Source organism: Sminthopsis crassicaudata, chromosome 2 (genome assembly GCF_048593235.1).
Source record: "Sminthopsis crassicaudata isolate SCR6 chromosome 2, ASM4859323v1, whole genome shotgun sequence".
NCBI classification, from domain to species: Eukaryota; Metazoa; Chordata; class Mammalia; order Dasyuromorphia; family Dasyuridae; genus Sminthopsis; species Sminthopsis crassicaudata.
In genome coordinates, this window is record NC_133618.1 from 469570579 (window position 1) to 469597355 (window position 26777).

Here is a 26777-nt window from a genome sequence, read left to right on the forward strand (position 1 = left end):
ACTGTTGCTTGCTGAGCTTATGATAGAGGATCTTTCACTGTCAAAACCTGTGCTCTCTATGCCCAGGATCTCAGGAAGTTTGCTAGCATAACCCCCAACACAGGACACCTCAGGGGCCGTACAAGTCAAAGAAATGGGCACACGTGAGAACTACCGCAGAGCCTCTTACCGGACTCACTTTCTGACCTTATAATTTAGTGAACCGCTACAGAACGCTGGGCCAGAGGTTTGGCTTCTCTTTGTAGCTGGGTCTGTTTGTTTGTTAGTTTGGGTTTTTTTAATCTGTCACTTGTAGATAGCTTCAGCTTAGAAGAAAACCAGGTATGGTTCTCAAGATTATTGTCTACTGCCTCTGCTGTAGACCAACTTTACCCCCCACTGCAGCTCATCAGCCCCTGGCTTCCTTACTGTGATAACTTAATGAATGTATTGATAATGTATTACTTCTTCTCTTCCGGCTCATGAGAAAATTAAATTGTCAGCCAGGAAACTATAGACAACCCCCCTCACCCCTAATGTTATTAATTGATTCCAGGAAACTGTAATGTTCATAGCATAATAGGATTTTGAGCTTGAAAGAACAGGATCCAGAATTTCTGGCCTGGAAGGAACCTCCTGATCAAGAATCCTGCCTATTACATTGCTGAGAAGTGCTCATCCAGCTTCCACTGGACCACTTCTAGAAAAAGGGAGCCCACTACTTCCAGAGAAATCCATTCCACTTTTGGACAACTCTAATTCTTAGGAAGTTTTCCTAACCCAGAGGAGCCAAATTCTGCATCTCTATTTTTTTTACCATTGCACTTAATTTCTGCCCAATGTATTCAAGCTTGAAACAAATATCCTTCAATCCTTTCATTTTAAAAATGAAGAAACTGTGACCCTGAGGGAGATATAGACTCAATCAAGATCATAGTGGTAATAAGTAGCATAGCTGAGATGTAAAGAGCCATCTGCTTTAAACTTTAAAAGGAAGCATTAGTGCCATCAGAACCATGTGATAAATGACTGATCAGCCAAACAATGTTTCAGTGAGGGATAGCTTTATAAACTCACCATCCGATAGTGAAAAGAGAAGAGTCTTCATGGTAATGAAATGAGCCTTGAAGTCAGAAGGACCTGTGTTCAGATCCTGTCTCAATTTTATATAGAGAGAGGGGGGGAGGGGGAGAAGGAGAGGGAGGGAGAGAGAGAGGGAAAGGAAGAAGGAGAGAGAAAGGGAGAGGGAAGGAGAAAGAGCGGGAGGGAGAGGGAAGGAGAAAGAGAGGGAGGGAGAGGGAAGGAGAAAGAGAGGGAGGGAGAAGGAAGGAGAAAGAGAGGGAGGGAGAGGGAAGGAGAAAGAGCGGGAGGCAGAGGGAAGGAGAAAGAGAGGGAGGGAGAGGGAAGGAGAAAGAGAGGGAGGGAGAGGGAAGGAGAAAGAGAGGGAGGGAGAGGGAAGGAGAAAGAGAGGGAGGGAGAAGGAAGGAGAAAGAGAGGGAGGGAGAGGGAAGGAGAAAGAGAGGGAGGGAGAGGGAAGGAGAGGGAAGGAGAAAGAGAGGGAGGGAGAGGGAAGGAGAAAGAGAGGGAGGGAGAGGGAAGGAGAAAGAGAGGGAGGGAGAGGGAAGGAGAGGGAAGGAGAAAGAGAGGGAGGGAGAGGGAAGGAGAAAGAGAGGGAGGGAGAGGGAAGGAGAGGGAAGGAGAAAGAGCGGGAGGGAGAGGGAAGGAGAAAGAGCGGGAGGGAGAGGGAAGGAGAGGAAGAGGGAGAGAGGGAGAGGGAGGGACAGGGACAGAGACATGTGTCTCTGGGCAGACCATTTAACCTTGCAGGGACTCCAGGCAATTTCCTCAAACTGAATTTTCTCATTTGGAGTTCTCTATGTCATTGGTATTACATGTCTGTACAAATCTAAATCCGAATTGTGAAGCTTTTGATCAGAGAAGCATTTATTAAAGACAACTTGGGTTGCTATAGGTGTTATTATAAATTAATAGCATCTGTGATTCAGCCCTGGAAGTGATGTCATATCATGTAAGCCAGTCCCCCCTCATTTTATGGAGGAGGAAGCTGAAACCCAGAATGGGGAAGTTGCTTTCCCAGAGCCTCACAGGCAGCAGCAGATGCATAATTTGAATGCAGATCCTGAAGCTCCTTGTGCAGTACTTTTATATCCTGTTGTCAAAAGTCACAAGGTATGGATTTAGAAGCAAGAAAGGGGGATGACTGTAGGCCTTTCCTGCCAGTGGAAGTTACAGTTCAGACAAGATTACAGAATTGGTAATCTCCTCTCCTATCGTGTTGGGAAGAAGTAGATTCATGGCAGAACAATCCAGGGGCAGCAGGATGCCAGTTTTATGTCTAAACAAATACAGCATGCAAATTGGACCAGTTGTCTGAGAACATCTACTATAGAGAAAATACAGGTATATGCATAACCTGGAAAACCAATCTTTTCCCCTCCATTTCTTCCTGGGGGGGTGAGGGTGAGAGAATGGGAAAGGGGACACAAATAAATGCAATGCCACACTAGTTCTTTATTTGTTTAAACCTTATAAGATCTGTAAGCATTTGGAATCCTCTTGACTTCCAGTGCTTGATTGTAAAAAGAACAGTTGAATAGCTCATTGTTTTCCGATTTTTTTTCTCTAATGTATTTTACAAACAGTCTGGTGACGGGCCTGACACTCTGATTTCTATGTACTGGCACTTCACTTTGGGATTACAGCATTAATAACAGAGTTCCATGCATCACGCCATTTTTAAGCATGATCGTTATGATAAAGGGCATATACTTAATTACAGGCCTGCTTAATTACAGCTCTGTTGAAGCTCGTTTGTTTAGGAGAATGCTAATTGCGCTACTGAGCCTTTGGCACATCCTTGCTTTCATCTGCCGTGGGTTGTTCCGATGCCGTGTATCAGCGTTTTGTTAAAAAAACTACCACAAAGGCTGAAGGAAAATGAGAGGCAGGTTTCTTAGTGTATTATGAAAGTGCTGAGGGGGTGGAGAGCGGAGGAGCAGCTTCCTCTTAATCACTATCAGGGTTTGAAGACATTAGTGTGTGAGAGCTGGAAGAGTGCCCTAGAGATAACCTAGTTACAGAATCATAGAATCACAAGGAATTCCAAAAGACCTCCAGCCCAAGCCCTGCCCGATTGGAAATCCTCCACAATCCTTATGTTATTTCATGGATAAGGAAGCGGAGGTCCAGGATGGAAGGTGTGGCCTGCCCAAGGTCACCCAGCAAGTTGTGGCCGACTCCAGCCTCCCATGCTGCTTGGGAATTGGAGGGGACCTAGGCAGCATCTGCTCCACCCTTTTGTAGATCCCCCGGTGGAGGAGCCTCACCAGAAAGTGGTCATCTGGCTTCTGCTAGCAAGCCAGAAGCCTAAATGTTGAGCTGGTAATTAAAAGATCATAAGAAGACTTCCAATCATTCCTCAAGTACTTACTGGGATAGTCAAGGCACTGGGGATACAAACATTAATATGAAAGTGTCCCTCCTCAGGATGCTTGCATTCTCTGTGTAGCTACAACGTGCACACATAACTGCATACAAAATAAACACAAGATGATTTCAGGGTAGCAGGTGCTAGCTCCAGGAAGGGGACTGGGAAACACATCATATGGGAGATGGCTTTGGAACTAAGCTTGCAGAGTTCTTTGGAAGCCCTTGTGATAAGAAGGCATAGCTCTAATGTTCCAAGGAGTCCCCACAGCAGTGAAATGACAAAGCCATTAAAGCAGAGAAAGCTGACCTCAGTCATTTTCTGTATCATCTTCTTGACTGTTAATATCCTTACAACTCTAAATCTGAGGTTCTATGAAATTCAAACATTTACATACTAAACTGTACCTATTAATGTGTGCTGAGAAGAGCATTCATTTTCGGATTCTTGTTGTTATTTAATCTACCTCTACAACCACAAATGTTATTTATTCTGGATCTCAATTTCAACCTCTTTGAAAGAAGAAACTTGTACTCTGTAATTTCTATATGTATTATTCTATTATTCTGGAATCTTTAGTGATGGAGATTTCACTACCTTCTGAGGCATCCTATTCTATTTTTATTGTTCAGTTATTTTTCAGTCTTGTCCAACTCTGGAAAACTTGGGGTTTTTCTAGCAAAGATGTCGGAGTGGTTTGCCATTTCTATCTCCAGCTCTTTTTATCGATGAGGAAACTGAGGCAAATGGGATTAAGTGATTTGCCCAGGATTATACAGCTAGCAAGCTTCTGGGACCAGATTTAAAATGAGTTTTTTTCTGATTCTAGGCTCAGTGCTATATCCATTGTGTCACCAATCTCTCATTTTAGTTTGTTTTTCTTTATATTAAGCCAAAATCCACTTCTCTATAATTTCCACGTTAATATTATTTCTACTCTTTTGAGACTAAAAACAAGCCTAATCCCTCTTTCACATGACAACCCTTCCAGTACTCAAGTATCTTCTTCTCCAGTCTAAATAACCTTAGTTCATTCTACAATACCAGCAGCACTGAGCACAATTCTCCAGATGTAGTCTGCACTAGAGCCAAGGACCATGGGTGTTTCTCCCTTTTTTAGGACACTCTGCCTCTTTTAATGCATACCAAGACTACAATGAGTTTCTTGGCTGTCAAGTTAGATCACAGGTTCATGTAGAGCTTACAGTCCACTGATTTTCTCTCTAGTGTTCTTCTATGTCCACTAGCTTCACAGAGTCAGAATGTTTTTCAGTATAGGTTAAGATGCAGCCACTAGAGAGGACAAGCAGATAATCTCAGGAAGAGACAAATGGGAAACCTGCAATGAAAATGAATCTATCAGTCCTTATTCTAAACAAAATCAAAATTTAAAAAATAAAATTCAAAGGGGATTGATATGAGACCTGTGCATGACTCATTTCTTAATATTAACTCAAAAGTATAACTTAATCATCATTTGGGGATACAAAAAATGGGGAGGAAACCCCCCCTAACAAAGTCTATCACTGCTACTCAGTTTTAGAAAAAAAAGAACTAAGACAAGATGCAGACATTAGTTGGGGAAAGGAAATATAATAGCCCACAGGAAACCTGGAGACTGTTTAAAAACACCTAGGTGGAAACTAAGGAAAAGTATGTGTGTGTGTGTGTGTGTGTGTGTATGTGTCTGGGTCTGTCTCTCTCTTTACGTTGAGCATAGATATGTTTTCCAAAAAAAATCAGTCAAAAAGAAAATCAGAGTATGGTGTGCTTCATGCAGCTACCTAAACTTCGTGGCTATTTCAAGGCATACTTGGAAATAAAATGGAAATCTTGCCCAAGCAAGTGGTATAAAGGACCTGTACTCCCAGAGTTGCAGTAGGTGATAGTACTTGACAGCTGCAAAGCGTGTGCCATCTTTAATCTCAGGATTCTCTGTGGTCCCTGCCTGTTCTCTTTATTTTTGCCCATACACATAGCCCATTCCATGTAACCCTTCTTCTCTCCAGCTTTCAAAGGTTGAGTCTGGACCTCATAATTGCACCATATGATGCAGCTTCTTCCCACTAGAAGTACCTTGATTTCTGTTTCTTTTACCTATGATCCATGGTAGAAAAATCCTTCCCATACTCCATATTGGTCAGAAATGGTATCAGCTAGTTGCAGGGAACTTTATAATATAGAACACAGAAGAGACCTTCATTTTATAGGCAAAAAGCAGGCAAGTAATTTGCCTAAGGTCATGTGACTCATTAGCAACTGTGCTCATAATCAATCCCAGTTCTTTTGTCTCAAGTTCTATTCTCTCCATTGTGGCTTGAAGATTTAACCAGAAGTTCTACTGAAAAACCAAATAGCAAAAATATAAAGTCTCTTCTGTATATAGGATTATGGTTTATCTGCATTCCAGTCCAAATCAGTGTGGAGTCTTTCAAGAGGTGTGTGTCCAACAGTTTCTGGGGTGAAGGGATATCCTTAATCCATATCAGAGCTGTTTTTCTTCCACCAAACTCCCTTTTCTCAGGTTATAGGTCTTTAGTGTTTCTCCATCTTGTGTACCCTCCCTCACAAGACTGTTGTGGGAAAAGTTGTGGATAACAAATCATTAGAAAAATATATTTTTATTCACAGTAATAGCTCTTAATTAATGACATGTTGTATATATATATATATATCCCCTTATTATAAGCTTTCCTTAAGGGATAGCGAATCTGTTCTTTTCCATCTTTGAATCTTTAGCATGGTATGTTTAAATCATATTCACTTAATGAACATACGTTGAACTGAATTAAACCAGTTAAGCTCATGGGGCAAAAAATTGTGTTTGGTGACAAAAAAATGGTGACATAGAGCATCAATGAGATTAAACAAGGTCTTCACTTTAGTCTCCACTGAGGGAAACATTAGCGAGATTCCCTGGTGGTCTTTTGAAGGCATGATCTGATGACAGATCAGAGGTACTAGATCAATAATGGCACAGGGCTGTGATGTTCTAGGCTTAATTGACAAGCATTTCACCAAGACCAGATGGCAACCCGCTCAGAGATTTGAAAAAACCCAACAAACAACTCAAGGATACAACTGTAGTGCTACTGTCCAGAATCTGCACCTTTGTATTACACGTGGTCACTTGTAGGTAAAAAGGGAGTAGATGATGTGAACAAGTTCTAAGTATTACATTTAGGAAAAATCAACCAGACTTGACTAGCAATCAGCTAGGAAGGGTACATCCCTGGGCTATTGAAAAGGGTGTGAGCTGGCAGCAGTTATAGTATATAAAAGGTGCTTAATGTTTATTCTGCCTGACATTCCAGAGAAACAGAATGGTGTAGGGGGAAAAGAGAGAGTTGTGGAGTCAGGAGAGCTGAGTTTGAATCCCATTTCTGACTCAGTATGAGTCAATGATTTGATACCATGGCGAATAGCTGGTATAATCTTAGACCAGTGGTTCTCAAATTTTTTGTTCTCAGTGCACATTTATACTCTTAAAAATTGTTGAGGACTCTTCCCACCACATTGATTTTGTTTATGTGGGTTTTATTTTATATCTTATTTATATATCTTTTTTAATATATCTTTTTATTTATATATCTTTTTTATATCTTATTTTATATCTTTTTTATTTTAATATCTTTCGGTATTTACTGTATTCACAATTAAAACATCTTGGTGGTATTATGGAAACAGTTTTGACCTCACAGACACCTTGAAAGAGTCCTAGGGACTCCTCAGGTCTCTGGCAGTATGTTGAGAACCACTGATAGAAAACATTAGTGGAGGCATGTTGCCCAGATCAGGGCTGGGTTAGCCCTACTCTGACTCCACCCAACTCAAAACAAATCTGAAAGATGGAACTCAATTCTTCATACCACATTTTAAGAAGATTTTAAGGGTGACAAAAAGGAAGGTGTCTAGGATGGTGGGAAAATGTTGCGTGCCATACAAGGAGAGCTGGTTGAAGAATTATACCAGAGAAGAAAAAAATAATAGGAAATATGAAAGCTATCTTCAAGCATTTCACGATTTTTTAATATTTTGATACTTTATGCATAATGATATTAGTTTCTGCCCCCCCAAAAAATAACAGATTTTGTTTACTGTCTTAGTTCTACCCAAGTTCAAAGGCTAATCTAAATGCACCCACCTCCATGATACTTTCTCAGCTCCTAACCCTGTTTCCACAGCTAAATGTGATCTTTCTTCCCTTTGATCTCCCAATAGCACTTTATATTAGGATACTTATATCCCACCTGTATATTGTAATTATTTATGCAATATATAACCTTTTGGGTTATGTATTCTTTAAGGGTAAGAATTGCTTTTATCACATAAAAGTAACTTAATATGTTTAAATCTAATTGAATTATCTCTTCCACAAATTCCCTCTAGGAAAATATTGTAATTCCATATGCAATAATCTTTTTACTGGTCTACCATTGCCTGAAATTCATAAAATTCCCATAATCTTAGGATTTGGAAAAGGCCTTAGGAGATATTCAATCCGGCCTGGCCAAATATAGGAATCTCCTCTCTTCCGTGCCTAACAGATGGTTGGCCACCTGTTCTCTACTTTCCATGGTGGAGAGTTCATGATTTGTCAAATAGCTCATTCCATTCAGTTCAGCAAACATTTATTTAATGCTTACAAAAATAAGTAACACACCATTTTACATCTAAAACCTTACAATCTGAGGGAAATAGTTACCTCAGTAATTCAAGGATCTGTGATTTTCATGCAATGTATACTCTTTTCCAACTTCATGCCTTTATATTGACTATCTCCCATGCCTGGAATTCGCTCTTTCCTCCTCCTCTAGGTTTCCTGAGCTCCCTTCAAAACTTAGCTGGAATCCCACCTTCGTCAGGAGACAAGTCACCCTGTTGTGAAGGGCTTCCCTGTATTCTGCATACGAATTTAGTTATTTCCATCTTTATCTCCTCCATTAAAATGTGAGCTCCTTGGATACAGGAAATATTCTTGCCTTTCTTTGTATCTTTAGGGCATAGTATAGTATCAGGCACATAACAAGTGCTTAATAACTGCACTTTCCTGCCAAGACTTTTGTGAAGATCAAGTAATAAGATAATGTATGTAAAAGTACTTTGCAAAATTAAAAGAGCACCCAGTGCCTGTTTCATTGGTACAAGGAGTTCCCAGGTGAAGGCTACCTTCATCAGTGCACATTGGTGTCTTCTCTGCAACTGTCAGGCCCATGAGGTGGGAGGAGGACTAAAGGAAAAAGGTAGGGAGGACTTCAAAGCTTTACAAATATCTCATTTTGTCCTAAACAACTCTGGGAGGTAGGTGCTGATGCTGTTCCCTTTTTACAGCTGAGGAAACTCAAGGCAAGCAGAGGCTGATGAATTGCCCCAAATCAAGCCTGTAGTAGGTGTCAGAGGCAGGACTTGAATCCAGGTATTCTTGCCTTTGAGACCAGCTCTCTATCTACTCTACCATGTTGCCTCTCACAGACTTTAAAAGACTGTATAAATGTCAGTTGTTGTGAATGTGCCTGTCCATGAGACTGGCAGTGCCATTAAGGAGTTCATCACCAGAGCACTAGATACTAGATGATTCATTTATTTTTTCAACTATAAGAGCTCTTGAAGACTGTCTGTTTAAAGCATGAAGGGTGCTGAGGCTAGAGTCAGCAAAGGAAGCATCTGCATGGAGAAAGCAATAGATTATTGAAGCAAATTTGATGCTATAATCCCCAATGAATAAAATTACCCTGGGAAGTGAAGCAGTCATGGATCAGAGGTCATTTACCTGCTACAGCCCCCTGCTGGGCTCCAATTTCCCCATCAAGCTGTTTTTAAAGTTAGTGATATGTTGATGGTGAACAGAGAAGTAGGCTTTAGGGATTATGGCAGAGGAAATATCTCTCCAGTTGGTGAGCCCTTTTAGTTCTAAAACAGGTCATGTTTCACTTTACTGCATGGTTGGGCCTATAATTCATTACAGCATAATTTTTTCAGGGTTCTCTTTTGTTTTTATTAATCCATTGGAGATATCAATTTTGTACATGTACATTCTCTCATACTTGTAGAAGGACTTCTAGGGCTTCAAAGAATTAAAAGTGAAAGAGCATCATTGGAGGTCATCTTTTCTATTTCATACATGCAGAAAAGGAAAGTGACTTACACAAAGTCACATGGCTGATTAGTAGCCATCATATAGTCCTTTAAGGTTTTCAAAGCACTTTTCATGTAATAAGAAGAACTGATATTTCTATAATACTTTAAAGTTTTCTGTATCCAATAGAATGTAGGCTTCTCAATGGTGGGAATTGTTTATTTTTTTGTCAAGGTATTCCTATCATCTAGCATGGCACCTGGCTCTATTAGGTGCTTGAGAAATTATATATGGGTAAATGACTGAATTTTTTTTCCTATGTCTTCACAATAAGGTTGTAAGGTAGATAGACAGATATCTGTGTTTTCCAGATTAGGAAACTGAGGTCAAAGGAGTTGCATTTTTCCCATAATAAATATTAAGGCAGAATTCGAACCCAGGTCTGACTCCAATTCTAGCTGTTTTCCACCACACTCTATCAGGTCTTCATTCAAAAGGCAGGTATTAAGGGGGGTACTGGGTAAAATACAAAGTTTATGATGAAAGACCCAGTTTCTACTGTTTTAGAGATTACAATACAGTATTGTTAGAAATGTGTATTTAGAATCTTAAATATCAAACACATCTTTGTGTTGAAGAACTCGGAGCCCAATGTGTGAAGAGATGTGGAGCTGTTAGGGTCTCAGTTAGGATCTCAGTTTCTTTACTAAAATAGTAGGATCTGACTTTAGATGTTCTTTGAAGGGCCTCCTAGCTCAAGCTCAGACCTTTGAAATTTTGAGTACAATGTTGATGGCATTATTATCAATCTTTTACTGAGGGATTACAAATGAAACCTCTCCAGTCAATATGGACATATCTTCAGAGAGTCTGGTCTTAAGACTTCAAATCCATTAAGTTAAAAGAACTGAAAAATCAGTATCCAGATTGCTGAAGGTGATGGTCAAGCCACATCTGGAAGGTAATAGTTTCTTCTCGGCAATATGAATTAGGAAGAACACTGACAAAACTCAAGAGCATGTCCTGAGGAGGGTACTCAGGAGATTGAATGAGAGGCCTTGAAATCGCACTAAAAGGATCCATGAAAGATCTGGAGATGTGTAGTCTGAAGAGAAAAAGGAAAGAGGGAAGAATTGGTCGGTAGCATCATTGTTTTCTGGGATTTGAAGGACTGGCCTATGAGAGAGGGATTGGGTTTGTTCTGCATGGCCTCAGAGTGCACAACTGCAAACGGGGGAGAGTTGTGGAGACAGACGGCAGGGTAAAAGGGAGAAGCTTCCTCTCAGTGCTGTCTGGCAGGAGCATGTGCTTTCTCAGGAAGCAGAGAGTTCCCCTTCCCTGAAGGCCTTCAAATGGAGAATAAATACAATTTGTCAGGGGTGCTCTATAAAGCCTTTCTTCTGAGTCTGGGGTAGAACTAAGGGCTCCTGAAGTCTCCTTCAGCCCTGAGTTTTCTGGATGCCCAGGATGACTCTGACATGTGCTTTCTCTTCCTTTTCCAGCTATGGATGGAGTGCCTTTTATGATTTCAGAGAAGTTTTCTTGTGTTCCAGAAAGTGTAAGTTATGTGCATGATTCTTATTAGAAAAGATGGATGCTCTAGTGAGTCATTTTCATTTTAAGTGCAAATGGTAATTTTGATCCAACTTCATAGCTGTGAATACTTTTCATTTTCCAAATGTAGCTTAATAATTTTTATCCTTTTTGATTTAATCATGGCAATTTATTGAAGAAAGAAGTATAATTAGTTTTCACATTATGGAAGTTGAAATCTGTGGAAATGACAGAGGACTTCATAGAATCACAGCATTTCAGAGGAGGAAGAAACTTGAGCAGTCACCTAAGCTAAATCTCCTCGTTTTATTAACAAGGAAGCTGAGGCTCAGAGAATTTACTTGACTTGCTTAAGGTCACACAGGAAGTTAGTGGCAGAGTTGAAAAAAGAGATCATAGTGCAATGTTATAGAATATTGGATCTGGAGTCATTCGTGCCAATTCTGTTAGATGGGGAAGGATATTAGAAAGCATTTAATCCATTCTCTCACCTCACATAAGGGGATTTTCAAAAGTTCTCTGTCTGTGAAATGAGAATGGATTACATGATCCCTGAGCTCGCTCTCTGTCTAACATTCCATGATTCTAGAACCCAAGTCTCTCACCTCCCAGACGAGCGATTAATCTCTGTGAGAACAGCACCATCTAACCATGTAGCAAACCAAGCTTAACCCCATATTTACAGAGAATAGAGCAGAAACCTAAGGGGATACAGTGAGTTGTCTTTGGATTCTCACATTACTTCCCTAAGAACGGAAAAAGCATAGAATACCATACTTCTCCACTATATTCATCTCTCAGTGTTAATGTTGCTTCAAACCAGTGGTAGAAGCATTGACCCGGAAAGATGAACAGTGTTATACGGTTCAAAAAATTCTGGATTCAGGAGGCTACTGATCAGTTACTGTTAGAAGCGAAAGGTCCATGGTTGTCCCTTTGTGGTGATTTGTATCATTACTGTGCTATTTGAAAGTTCACACAAATCACAAGGAAAGGCTGTTAAAAAATAAGATGTTAACATAGAAAAGAATATGGAATTTAGAGGTATTAGGGGGTCTTAGCATGTGGAATATTAGATCCCTATAAATTGGCAGAGCTGAGAAGGATCTTCATATTTATAACATAGAGCTAATGGGATGTCATATCATAGAATGATAAAATTGAATAAGCCTTAGAACATAGAATGTTAAGTCTGCAAGGTGGTTTGCAGCCTAGCCCCTCATTCGGTCTAGTCCCAAATTATGATCCTTCCCACCCACCCCTGAAGGTCTGAGCTGTTACTAAAAATGAAGGCTCTGGTTTAGGTATTAGCAAAAGAACAACTAAATGTTGTCCTTGGGCCCAGCTTCAAGCCAGGCGCCATGTGATTTGGCCCACTCTGCAATTTCCATTCTAATGAAATATAATATGCAGCCCCGACATCTTTCTGCTAGCAGCTTAATCTTGAAAAATGCTTGTGATGTTGCATGTGGAGCATGAGTAACTTTAGCTGACTTCTCTTAGCTCTGTTGCCATAGCTACCCTGGCGTCTCTCCTGTTTCCTTGGGGAGGCTGTTCTGTCCTGTTTACCCATTCCAATCTAGAAAGTTTAGTGAGGTAGTTAGAGCCTAATGACACAACAGCTGGACCTCTGCTGGATTCCAGGCTGCGGAAATGGAGCGCGGGAAGTGTTTTCCCTGTTCCTGTGCCCCTCTGGCTGCTGGTGCAAACGTGGCAGACTGTTTGGAGAGAAGCAGCGACAGCATCCCCAGGAGGCGTGGGCTAATTCTGTGGCTGGATGTCCCCATGGCTGCCCTGGGCAAATTTGTTGTTGGCAAGACATGGCAGACTGGGGGCAGAGCATTCTGGGCAACGCTATAGTGTAAAAAAAGAAAAAGAGAAACATACAGTGTAGCAGAAAAAACAAGAAGAGTCAGGAGAGATCTGGACTTAAATCATGATACTGTCGCTGAGAAACTTTATGATAGTAGGCAAGTCATTTTACTACTCAAGACTCAGTTTCCCTATCTGTAAAATGGGGATAGTAATAACTTTCATTATCTACTCCATAGAGTTGTTTAATGAAAGTACTTTGTGGACCTGGATGTACTAACTGTAATACTTTCCTGTTAGTAATGTTAGGATTATTTTGCATTTATAGATATTCATCTTTCTACCATTTTATCTGCCAGCAAGGGAAACTCAACTATAGAGGTCATAGAGTTGACCACTGTACTCAGTAGGCTTTTCACAAGAGTTTTCATGTTGAGTAAGATATGCTCTAGGAAGACTAGGCACAAGAAACCCTATGATTATAAAACTAGGGGCAGAGGATTCTGGGTAACATCATAATGTAAACAAAAAAAAAAGTGTATAGTGAATAGAAAGAAAATATCTGCTGCCAGACAATGTAGGGTCATATAAATAACACCATTTTGGAGCCTGGGTTCAAGTCCCAGCTCTACTGGCTGCTGTGTGACATTGAGGAAGATGCTTCTTCTCCTCAGATTCCTCATCTATAAAATGGGAGTCTGGGAGAAGGAGGCAATTGAGGCATTGTATTATTATGGAGAAAATGGAAGATTTGATATCAGAGGCCCTGGGTTAGAATTTACTATCCCTATAAGCTAGGATGAGGCACTTTTTTCTGAGCCTTACTTTGTGATTGTGGGAAATGAGGGGACTGAAGTAGGTCATCTCTGAGGTCCTTTGATCCCAATTTTTTATTTCAGAAATTATGGTCACTGAAGTCCCCAAACTCAGGGAACAGATGTCTCCTGAGTTCCTCCGACATACAGCCTTGGGCCCTGCAGGAACTAGATTCAGAACCAGGCCATACAGAGCTTAAATTCTGGCTGTTGTAACTTTGTACCAGCATGATGATGGACAGAGCATGTAATGTCTCTGGCTAGAGTATCTTCATCTGTGAAGTCAGGGGGTGGAATCTGATGACTTCTAGACTTCCTTCTAGTTCCAATGTCCTGTGTTCTAAGGGCCTGCCAGCTCCAAATCCTGTCATCTTCACAGGTTTCTCGAGGCTGGGTCTGCTTCTAGCTCACATCAAAGTGTGTGTTTGCTGTCAAGGAGCCAGCATTTCACAAGAAGGGCCTCCATCTTCATGAAATTACAGAAACGCCCATTAAAATGTGATGTTATCATTTTTCACCACCATTGATTTCTGAAAATGATAATTTATGTGCAGTTATTTTATTCACCGTGCATTTTCAAAGAGCTGGAATTCCCTCAGCTCCTGCATGAATACCAACAAGGCCCTGGCCTCCCTGCCCAGAATTCCTTAGACACCAGTGCCACCAGCTGGCCAGAGTGCTCAGGGCACTTCTATCCCCATGTCAGCTGAAAGGAAGGGGAAACCTTACCAGCTTTACAGATTGTGCACTGCTGTGCAGGGAAGAAATAAAAAACCAAGACAGGTCTTGGCAAAATCGTGCTTTTTCATAGGTGCTGCTGGACCCTTCCTCTGGAGAGAGAGACAGAGAGAGACAAAGAAAGGGAGAAAGGTCCAGAGAGCATTGCCCCGTGCGTGGCATAAATCCCATTCACCTGCCATGTTCTCAGGAAGCATCTTTCTTTATCTTTGCTACTTTTATCACCTTTCTAATGAATGAGAGGATGAATTCTCTCCTTGCTAGGATACTTCTACCAATATGCAGTGCTGTAGTAAAGACAAAGCAGTACTGGCTGCTTTTCTTAGATAATTGTCCCATGTTTGAAATGCAAAGCCAGATGTTAAAGTGGCATTTCCCAGCTGTTTAAGAAAGTAAATTGTCTTTTGTGTTTCAGATGCAGCCCATTGATCTCTTGGGGATCACCATCAAATCTCTGGCAGAAATAGAAAAAGAGGTGAGTGGCCGTCCCACCCAGCTGTGGCTCGGGGCTTTCTCCAGGATCCTGGGTTGTCAGTGAGGTCTGGGTGTGAGGTGCTGCCTGCTGCCCTCAGCATGTAGATCTTCCAGGAGGGCGTGCCACAGGGGTGGAAGGAGCAGCCCCCACGAGCCGCATGGAGAGGGAGGAGGTGTGCCCCTCGACTCTCACAGGCACGTCTGGAGAAAAGCACTTCTTAGACTGAGGCGCTCCAGAAGGCTCACTGTTCCACTGACCGTGGTAAGGAGGTCTCGCATTTCCGTGGTGGTGTGTGGTTTTAAAGTGCTTCCACACATCATCACAAAGGGTCCCAGAAATCTTGGTGCAGTTTTAAGTTTTGGGAGCTTTTGTGAATTAAAAATACATCTACGTACATACATGTATATGCTGTATATGTACATGTATGTACATACGTACTTATGTGTGTATCCCCTTCAAAATGATGTTGGTGGTTTAAGTTCCAGAAGCTTGAAACTGCACCAAGAGCCTGAATATCAAACCAGGCTTCGGGCTCCAGGAGAGAACACTCCTCCGGATCCCACACTTTGGTCACTTAGAGTTAACTCAAAGGCGACAACTCAGGTCTCCCTGTCCATCCAAGGTTCACCAGCTGTAGCCCCCCCCCCCCAATTATCAAACCCAGGGCTTCCTTAGTGGCGGTTGTGGCTTTGATTGGGCAGTGTATGCCGAAAGAACACCCTTCTTTGCTTTGCCGGGTATTGTGTTTGAGAAAGAAAAGAAACAGGATTGCTCATCGGAAGAACTAGACGTGATGGCCGGATCCTTTAGCCACTTCCCTGGCTAAGCCTCAATTTTCTCAGCCAAAGGAATAATAACACATCATATTTGCATTACAACCCACAGAGCATCATTCTGAGAATGGTATTTTTGTTTAAATTCACTATAATGCCAGATAAACTCATGCCATTTCTTTAAGGCCTAATATGGTATTAGATTAGACTTAGAATCACAAGATCTGTGTTCAAATCCTACCTTTTATGTTTTCTAGCTGTCTAGCTATGATCAAACTTCTTCACCTCAATTTTCTTCCTTCTAGAAAGGAAATAATAATATTTCCACTCAGCAAGGTAGTTGTAAGGAACTCTTTGTTAAGCCTTAAAGCTTTGTAGATGGTGGTATTGTAGTTGTTCTTTAGCAGAAACAGGGATTTTCGGAAATGACCATATCTCTTAATGATTTTGTGTAAGAGATAGAGATTGTTCAATTAATTAACAAAATTATGTCACATTTGACAGCCTGATTTGTGATATGTTGGAATTTTTTTCTGAAAATGGAAAAAATGACCAACATTTCAGTATACATGATGACTCTGAAAATAGAGAATTGGAGCAACCAAATGAAAGAGACCCTAGATTTGTAGATGTTTTCACTGCTTCTATAAGATAGCATTAGATTCTATGCTATCTTCTCTTTTTTCCCTCTTTTTTTATGTATAGAAGGTTATTAAACAGTCACGTGCTCAGAGGCAGCTTCTCCTCTGAAAGGAATATTTGTCTCAAAGATGGAAATGGTGGAACCATTTCAATATTCTCTGTTCCCTTTGGGTTTTCTTTTTGTATTCTCAGCTAGCAGAATCAGGTTTTTTATTGAAAAATGGCTGAAATCAAGGAAAATTGAATCAATGTAGTACAACAAATTTCTAAACCTGTCATAACAAAAACAAAAAAAAGTCCCATTTTGTCTTTGATTTTCAGTAAATCATAAAAAAAAAAAAGGAATCTGATTGTCATATATAGATTTTAGGTCACTTTGGCAGAGAAGGGAGAACTGCATAATGCTAACCCAGAAATGAAGAAAATTCCCTTGTGATTTTCCCCCCAGTAAAGGACTGCTAACAGTATTTCTCTGGGGTCTCCTGCTTTGTACAGGAGTTAGCAGCTGAGACAACAACTAGCTGCATATTCCTTTTCTTTGCATTGTCTTTGACAGTATTATGAAGGGCTGCACCTTCATTTAGCAATATAGGAACACAGTTTTGTTACATACATGATGGAACAAATCAATCTACAAGCATTTATCAAGCTTCTCCTGTGTGCCAGGCACTGTGCTGGGTACAAGAGGAACAAATACAAATTAAATAACCCCTGTTCTTAAGAAGCTTATGTTTTATTAGGGGAGATAACAAACATATTTAGTAATATACAGAATAAATGTAAAAATAATAAATATAAATAAAAACAAACTAGTTGAAATATTCACACCAGTCTGGGAGGAAGAGCACTAGCAGTTACATAAGCAAATGTCCCATCACCACTTCTGGTGTCTTAGGTCTTAGATACCACATTTGAGGGATAACATTGGGGAGTTGTGGCACATTCCCCAAAAAAGAGCTCCCATTATCATGTGAGGATCATGAGGAGAAGGGTTTAACTTGGAGAGGAAAAGTCTTAAGGGCAGAGTGATGTTTCTCTTCAGAGAAAAGAAAGAGGGATCCTGTTTCTCTCTTTGGCCCCAGAGGACAAAGCCAGGAATGAAGAGTGAATAGAGGTTAAGTTAGAGGGAAGCATCCTTCAGGAGCTTGATTTCAGGAGAAGAGAAAAAAACCAGCCTCCCTAATAATAGAATTCATTGCCCCAGGAGTTAATGAGTTCCCCCTAACTGGAGGGAACTGGTGCAGAAAGAGAGCTGTCAGGAGTATTAACAAGAGCTCACATTTATATAGTGCTGTACACACATGGATGTAAAGTGCTTGACATACATCATCACCTTTGATCCCCACAACAACCCTAAGAAATCAGACCTGTTGTTGATCCTTCTTCAGGTGAGGAAACGGGTGGCCCAGTGAGGTTCACCAAGAAGAATGGAGACTCAGCTGAAAGGGCCATCAGGGCCCACAGAGCCTCATTTTGTTGTTTCAGAGGAAAGTGAAGTCACTGGCTCAGGCTCATAAAGCTGGAAGTGCCTGAAATGGGTTGAAGCCAAAGCCCATGGTGGGTTCCATGCACTGAGTGAATGAGGCAGGATTCAGACCCTGGGCTGTTTGAACTCCAGATCCAAGTTCTGTAATCTAAGTCCCATCTTTTTGTGAATTTTTAGGATCTCTTGAGAAGTTTGGGCCTTTGATTTTCATTCAGCCCTGAATGGACCTTTATTAAGTGTTTGCTGTGTGCAGTACAGCCTAGTGAAGAGACAATTGGCTTTAAAACTAAAGACTGGTCTTCAGACATTGCCTCTGTCACAAACGGGCTGTGCAGCCTTGGCCAAGCCCCTAACATTATCGGTACACTAGGTTAGGTATTAGTCCATGCACTACAACCATCGACTTATGAGCTCAGAAGGCAAAAATCATTCTTACCTCACAGGCCATAGGGGGTAGCCTGAGGCAGTTGGCCCTTGGGTCATGATTTGCTGACACCCTCCATAGACAGCTTTCTGAGCCTGGAAGCTGGAACCAGGGTGCCAGCTTGCATTAGGAGAAGTCATTTTCTCACTTGGGACTGTGACATACCAATGAATCACAGATCTGGGGCTGGTTACTCAGTCCCTCTCTAGCATTCTATTTCCACATCCCCAATTACCTTTAGACATTAACACTTCAGTGTTGTGAGCATTTCAGACTCAACTTGTCCATAAATCACTCTCTTCCCCCCACAAAACTGACCTCTTCTTCAAACTCCTCTCAGCTTTCAAGTTCAGACTCTCAGAGTCACTGTCACTCTCCCTCCACTTGCCCCTTCCACTCCCCCACCATACACAGTCAGTTGCCAAGTGTTGTCCATTCTTCCTCCATGACATCTTTCTCTTGCATCTGTCCCCTTCTCACCATCAGCATTCTAGTTCAGGCCTTCTACCTCTCACCTAGACTACGATAATAGCTTCTTTAAAAATATGTTTACTTATGATATGCCTTAGTAGGATGTAAGCTCCTTGAGGGGATAGACTTTTAATTTTTGTCTTTGTCTTCTTAACATGGTGCTTAAATGTAGTAAATGCTTAATAATGCTTATTGAATTGAATTATGTAACTATGATACTTTGCTGGATCTATTATCTAGTGGATTTGAGCACTTCTTGCATTGTGTGGACCACAGGCCATTTATGCCTCTAACTTGTCTTCTCTTTGTCCAATATCTGTTTGGGGGGGGCCTTCCTTATAGGCTGCCTGACTTTACTCTTTGCCCAGGATTCTTTCTGCTATACTATGCTGGCTCCTATAAGGATAAGTCATCTAAAGGAGACCCTACACTCCTTTTGGGGCAATTCTTGAACAAATTCCATCTGTGCAAAGTCCAGCTCAAAGCTCACCTCCTCCTTGAAGATTTTCCTGATCCTTTAAGTGCTATAAAGAGACACCAAATTTAAAAAAAAATTGAACCAAAAAGGGAGGTGGGCTGGTTATATATCAATAACAAAGGATCATACTAACAAGTGCTAACATTTTATAGCACCTCTCTTCTGGGCATAGAGTCAGAGGCCCACATACCAATTTGGCTCCATTTCATAATGTTGGACAGCTCATTTAAAACCTTTTGCAGCATCTGTTTCCTCCTCTGTGAAATGGACATAATAATCTTTGCCCTATTTACCTTCTAGGGTTGTTGCAGAGTAAGAGTTTTATAAACCTTCAAGTACTATAAAATATGATTTTTACAATTTGCTTCATTATAAACATCCTATTTCTTAATAAGAGAATAAAACCTCATGTGAATATTTTAGTGTCACTGGAATTTCGCTTTCTGAATGTTCTATGTGCCAAGTGTAATGATTGGTTAGTAGACTTGATTAGAGCACAGTGCAAACTAAGGTCATAGGTTTGGCTCTCATGTTGGCAAGTTAATGGTGCCCTATTCCATGCCTTTGAAAATTTAACACCTTTGGCTAAGCATGGCCGGATGGGGGCTGGATGGAGGACAAGATAGTGGAACAGATCTATGCAAACACAACACTGTTACTGAAAAAATGTACAAAAGTAAGCCCTGGTGATGGTGGGTCAGCAGCAGCATCTTTGTATGCAGAAGACAGCATTATTATTATTATATGTTATGAGTGATGAAATGGAGCAGATCCAAATTCTGTGCTTAAAGAAATTAACAAGATGGCCAAGTACTAAATAGAGCTTATAACTACTGGCTGGGTGAAAATTAGCAGGGGTGGGGGGAGGAACAGGTTATTAAAATCAAATAGGGTATGAAACCATGACAGATGTCTTCTTGCCTTCTGTAATATCTATTTCTGGACTCTTAGATTTGACTTCTATAGGTAATATTCTGTCATTGAAGTAGGGGTGAATGAGCAGGTTTGACTGGAAGTGCAGAAAGAATTGCACAGAATTTGGAGTCTGGAGAGAAGATTCAAATCCCAGTTCTGCCACTTTGACTTCCTGGGCCATCACTGTCCCCTGTAAAATGAGGGAGCGTGATGAGATGATCTCTCATCTCCTTCCTGATTTTAATCCTCGGTGTTCTAAGGCTCCCTCTAGCTCCCTAACATGCTGCGTTCTGAGGTTCCTTTCAGCCCCAATCTCACGACTCATGACATCTCAATGAGCTTTGACTACGTGATGTTTCTCTGCAGGACTGTCCCCTTGAATTCCTTGGTAAAGAAGCCTGGAGTCCATTCTAGGTGTGAGCACTTAAGTCCAAAATGCAAACCTGTTTAAAAAAATAAGTGTTGTAACAGGATTGTTTATCAGTTTGCTAAAAGCTTGCCTTTAATTTCCTTCTTTTTTCCCATTCTAATGGAAGTTTTTGGAGGACAAATGTGGATAATGCATGTTTGGGAAGTAAAGACAGGAGAGGTGGTTTCTCTGCCTTGGCTTTTCCTCAGCTCACTGCAGAGCTTTTGCTTTGGAGCATGGAACCCTAGAATGAAATGAGAACTCAAAGATCATCAGGCCCAGGCCCTCCTCTAACAGAACTCCCCAGCCACTGCTTAAAGATGTCTGCAGAGAGGAAATTCACTATCATCTTCTCAAACCCCCTGCTCCATTGTTGTAGCCACCGCTTTCCTATGTTGTACTGAAACCTGCCTGGCTGTGACTTCCCGCGCTGCTTCAGATCCTGCCGTTTCAGACCAAGCAGAACAGGGGCTCTTCACATGCCGGAAAGCGGTTCTCAGGCTCTGCCTCCTGACCACGCATGGTCTTGTAGACCGCACATTCCTAGTTCTTCACGTAGCCTGCTCTTGAATCTTTTCATCGTTTTTGGTTTTGATTTTGCCTTTTTCTGCACACGCTGAATTTTAAATGCTTTGCTCTAAGGAACATTTCTTGGAATCTAGAACAATAGAATTGCAAGAGCCCTAAACTGAGAGTGAGGAGGATCTGAGTTTAAATTTTGTCTCAGATCCTTTCTACCTTTGTGGACCTACACAAGTCTGTGAAGTCCTCTCAGCCTTGTTTTCCACATATGTGAAATAGGAATAATAGTAGCACTTGCCTAGATCACCCAAGTTAGTGCCAGAGCCAGTGAATTGTCCACTATACCTCAGGCTTCTCTGGTAGCACACAGCTCCTCCCTGGAGCAGGTATAGAAGAGGCAAAAGGGCATTTACATTTTTATTCAATAACACAATATCTGGTGCAGGTATAGAAGAGACCTAGAGAAAATGGAGGGGGTGCCTCAGACATTGTGAGAGAGGGCAGTTAGCATTGTGATAGGAGTCTTCCTTATTGCTGCTGCTCAGGCAGAGGCCAGATTCACTCATTTATTCATTTAAAAAGCATTTATTAATCATTTCATGAATTGCACTATGATGACCGTGTGCCAAGAGTGCTGTAGAAGCAAAGTGGATCTCAAATGACTTCTAAGATCCTTCTAGGACTTAGAATGCCATCATTCAGTGATGGATTGGAGGCCACAGTGTCAGATCACAGCAGTAGAATCCATCCTTCCTGGTACTTGACTGGTAACTTTATAAAGGATGTATCTTAAGAACAAGAAAAAAACTAATTTATTCATTCAACATATTGCAAAAAGTAGAAGGAAGAAAGGAAAAGGAAACAAGGAAAAAAGAAGAGAGGGAAGAAAAGAGGGAAGAGGAAGAAAAGTGGAAGAGAAAGAAGGAAATAAAGAGAAAGTGAAAGAAAGAAACATTTAAGCAACTGCTGTGTGCTAAGCACAGTGTTAAGATATTTTACAGATATTAAATTCTCCCTTTACCTTGTCCCCTAGCTACCTCAGTAGTTTAGCATAGTGCATAGTCTATTGAAGGGATCTCCAGCCTGTTAGTAGTGGAGGGGCCAGTCCTTATTATGTAGGTTTTGAAGTAGCATGATTTAGGAGGAAGAGCACTAAAATTTCAATCTGTAGACCCAGATTTAAGACCCAGCTCTACTATATGCCCATTCTGTCACTTTGAGCAAATCATTGTCTTTCTGTAGGCTTCATTTTCCTTGTCTTTAAAATTAAAAGGTCAGACCACATGATCTCTAATATCCCTGTCAGCTTTGGCATTTTGCATTCTAAGAACCTTTCAAACTTTGAAAATTTTAAGGTTTCCAATGAACCTGTAGGGTACTGATTGCAAAGTCCATGACCACTAGAAGGAAGGACAGAAATGAAGGCAAAACTTGAAGTCAGAAAAGGATACTCAATAGTCTCAAATCACATTCCTTTCCCTACTTTAAACGACGGCAAATTGGAAGGAATGAATATCATTACTCTATCATCAGTGACTAGGTAGACTTGTGATCCACCAGAGATTTCTGGCTCAACACAGTAGAATAGGTGAATCCTAACTTGGACAACTCTAAAATAATGAGTTGAGGAAAGGAATGAGAGGGATGGAGTTGAAGAGGAGATATGATTCAAATCCCAGCTCTGATACTTCCTGGCTGTGTGACTTTGGATAAGCTACTTTTCCCCTTGATTTTGGATTAATTTGTTTCAGCTTAAGAGTATATAGCAAAGAATAGCTTTGAAAAATGATCCAACAATTGTTTCTTAAAGTTTATCATCCATTGACATTACTGGTTTATATGAAATGACTGAAAATGTGATTAAAAATTGGAGACTAAAAGTTGTCACTATTGTCTTCCAACTCTCCTGCTTTGCCCTTTGCTGTGCTTGATCCTCATAATAACTATACACTGACATTTGCATCCATTGTGTGTGTGTGTGTGTGTGTGTGTGTGTGTGAGAGAGAGAGAGAGAGAGAGAGAGAGAGAGAGAGAGAGAGAGAGAAAAAGAGAGAGAGAGAGAGAGAGAGAGAAAGAGAGTGAGAGAGAAAGAGAGTGAGAGAGAGCACGAGCAAATAAGAATAGAGGCTCAAATATCACTCAACAAATGCAGACTACAAAATAAGGAGTAAAAATCCACATAAATCTTAGCATTAAAATTATTTAGATATTTCTTAGAAAAATAATAGAAACATGAATATAAAATTTAGCAAAATCAGAACAATGACCCATCTATTTCCTTTCTTATTTTGAATCCTGATCTCTGTATGTCTATAAAGTTTCATTGCCTTCATTTAAAAATGTGGTTATAGTCTGTGTGTGTTTTTATTTTGCTGACCTCGCTTTGGATCACTTCATATAAGTCTTTCCATCTCTCTTTATGTTCTTCATAGTCTTCATTTTTTATGACTTTCCATAGTATTCTATTACATTAATATACCATAATTTATTCTTTTGATGAAGCATCTTCTCTGAAGATAGATAGATGTGCATATAAATATTCTGAATTTCTGTGTCTCTTTATTTCCCTTGCAAGCAATAGCTCCATTACCCTGGGTCTGATGCTTCCATATCATAGGCAGCATGGGATTTTCCCTGGCACAGCTTTCCAGGCAAAAATGTTCTTAGATAATCCAGGGCTTTTCTCCTACCTTTGTTCACTGCCTGCTTTTCATTCCTCCTTCAGCAGCTTCTGCCACTGCCTCTGCTGAAAGCCATGGTCCCATTTAGTTACTTGCTCTATTCCATAAGAGAGGATGATCCTGACCACATACGGCCTCCTGCATTAAGCTTCCACAGTAGCTGGTCCATCTTTCTCCTTTCATTTCCATTTCACCCTGTCAGTTTCCAGGAAAGTGCATTCAACACACAAATAGAGAGATTACTGCTTCCATACTGTAAACAAATGGCCCAAGTCCATTTTTAAACATGATTTTATTTGTGGATCTAACAAAATGACTGTTATAACAGCAGCATTCATTTCTAGAGTATTTCCTTACCACACCTCTGTGATGGAAGTTATGCAGAGATTATTAGACCTCATTTTACAGCTGAAGTAATTGCGGCACAAAGAAGCGAAGTGAATTGATACCACATCTAGTAAGTGCTGGAGCTAGGACTGAATCCAAGCCTCCTACCTCACGCTAACACACCCCACTCAACTGAACCCACTCTTTTCACAATTTTATCTCACTACAAGGAATTCACCAAACGTGCTGTGGCACTCTACATAGAAAATTATTGTTCTCAAACTTCTCCAGTACATAAAATCCAGTTAGAATACCAGAGAAGGGAGTGTATGCACAGAAGGATGAGCTGGAGAGAAGGAAGAAGCAAAATGAGAGTATGTCAAGAAAATACAAAGAGGAGGCAGTTTCACAAAGAGAGGATGTTCCCTAGCATCATGTGACATAACAGGGTCATGCTGCAGCTGGCCAAAAGCCAATTGTTAAATTTTCAGTGTGAGCATTCACGTCTTAGAAATGGTCTTAATTTTTGTTTTGTTAATTTCTAGACTTCAAAAAGCAATGGTGACAATGTTAATGATGCAGATGAAACTTAAAAATCATGTGTGTGGTTCTTTTTGTTTTTGTTTTGTTTTGGGTTTTTTTGGTGAGCTAGTTTTTAGGCGTTTATCAGCATATCCCTGGATAGAAGCTATCCTAAACATATATAAAAGTAGCTTTAGATTTATAGTCAGAGCTAGAAGAGAATTTGTTCAGTGACTGGTCTAACGCCCTCAATTTCACAGATATGGAAACTGAGGTCCAGAGAAGTCAGAATATTTTATTCAAGGCCAAATAGTAAATAGAGTCAAGATTCAAATCCAAGTGCTGGGTTTATTGATTTAGTGCTCTCCCAACTGCTTCAGGGCTGCCTACTAACTATGGGTCATTTGCCAGCCACTTACCAACTACTGCCTACTAAATTGTAATCTACTTTACGGGGCAGGGACTGTTTGACCTAATTTTTGTACCTTCCCAACACTTAATACATTACTCTGCACATAGTAGGAACTTCATAAATGTTTGTTGAATGAATGAACATCATTAAATCCTCATTAGCCTACTACCCTTCCCAAGGAGAACCTTCTGTGGAACAAGCCAACTTCCATTTTAACTTGACTTTAAACTGAAAGACTAGGGAGAATCTAATTAGTAAAGTGAACATCTAATATTAATCACTCCCTTAAAATTGACAAGGGAGGCAGTTCATTTAACCACTTAATTGCTACAGGTTTTTATGGGCTGCTGTTTGCCGACATCTTTAATGAAGAAGTTGTAAATCTAAGGGAGCTTAAAATTTTAATTTTATACCGAAATATTTTTCCTTGTTCTCATGTTTGTAGTCAATTCTCAAGGGTGTAGTCACATGAAATGTTCTTTAAATGAACATATTTGCTAACTGGCATGATTTCAGTTTTTAAAACATTGGTTCCAGCAATTAGGCATTTTTTTCAGTTCCCAGATGACTAGAGAAATTCGTCTTGATTATAATTGCTCCTAGCCACGCATATCTAATTTGTGTCTTTTTAAGTGTTAATTAGTAAACAGTTTGAGCTGACATCTTTATGTGTTTGTGTGTTGAAAAATGGGGCTTACTGTTTATTTAGCCTGGGGCTGCTCCTGCTGGCTGTGACATCGGGACGTGGAGGTGAAGTGCACAAAAGCCCTGTTTGGCAGCCAGAGATTCTGAGAAGCAACTTTGAAAGTTCTGCCTTGGCTTGGGTTGCTGTTGGAGCTTTCTAGTGGGGACTTTTTGGAGACTTTTATGGGATGTGAAGGCATATTTTTTATGGTCCCATGGAAAGGACAGATTCCCCATTATATAAAAAGTACATTTTCATATCCCCTGCATAATTGTTTCTTCTTTCAGAAAGGTTCTTTGCTTAGGAATTTGGAATTTTATAAAGCAAAATTTGTGGTTACACAGCACCATCTAATGCCCTCTTTCTGAATTGCACTTAAAAACTCTTAAATGCTAGTCTTTATATATACATATATATAAATTGTATATGCATGTATTTCTATAAGAAGTCCTTAACAGTAGATTTAATATAATTATAGGTATATTTATATCAAATATATCTATGTAAATGTATCTCAGATAGATGTAGTTATGAACTGGATTTGTGATTTCACTTGTATAGAGGATTCTCAGAAGAAAAAACTCTTACAGATGTCTGTAACACCTGAGATGTTAAATTACTTTTATAGAATCACCCATAAATACACACATATATATTTTATTAATGTATATATATAAAGAGGAATATATTTAGATATCTGTATATACATATATACATGCACATAGATATGTCTATGTATATAGGTAGAGGAGTGTATATATGTATCATTCAGTTCATATGGGAAAGGATTAGCCTTGTCTTCTTGGTCCCAAAGCAGGACTAGGCACAATGAATAAAAGTTCTAGTAAAATAGCATCTTTAGGCTCACAGGATGTACAGGTGAAAGGGATCTTATATAAAGTCTCATCCCCTTCCTTGAAAGAGCTCTGACTCACATGTGTATGTAACAAGTGGTAGAGTCTGAATCCAAACCACAGCCCTCTAGGCTCCCAACTTACACTATCTAACCTCTTAGGTGCAGTTCTGAGATTCTGATTTTTACTAATTGAGAGTTATCCTACCTAATTATAATCCATACTGAATCCTTTCTTTAGAAGCATGAACTGTTTGGGCTTCTTAGGGCATAATGTCAG

General features: G+C 40.3%; 1 protein-coding gene across 4 annotated transcripts in view; it reads left to right on the forward strand.

Moving 5' to 3' along the window:
- MVB12B (multivesicular body subunit 12B) overlaps positions 1 to 26777 on the forward strand; it is a 278583-nt gene that overhangs the window by 226136 nt on the left and 25670 nt on the right. For all 4 annotated transcript variants that reach the window (XR_012486790.1, XM_074293112.1, XM_074293109.1 and 1 more), the window contains exons 8-9: positions 11006 to 11061; positions 14838 to 14897. Coding sequence is in view for 3 of the 4 variants with exons in the window: in XM_074293112.1 (XP_074149213.1) it covers positions 11006 to 11061; positions 14838 to 14897 (116 nt within the window). In the remaining variant the exon portion in view is untranslated. The remainder of the gene's footprint in view (positions 1 to 11005; positions 11062 to 14837; positions 14898 to 26777) is intronic.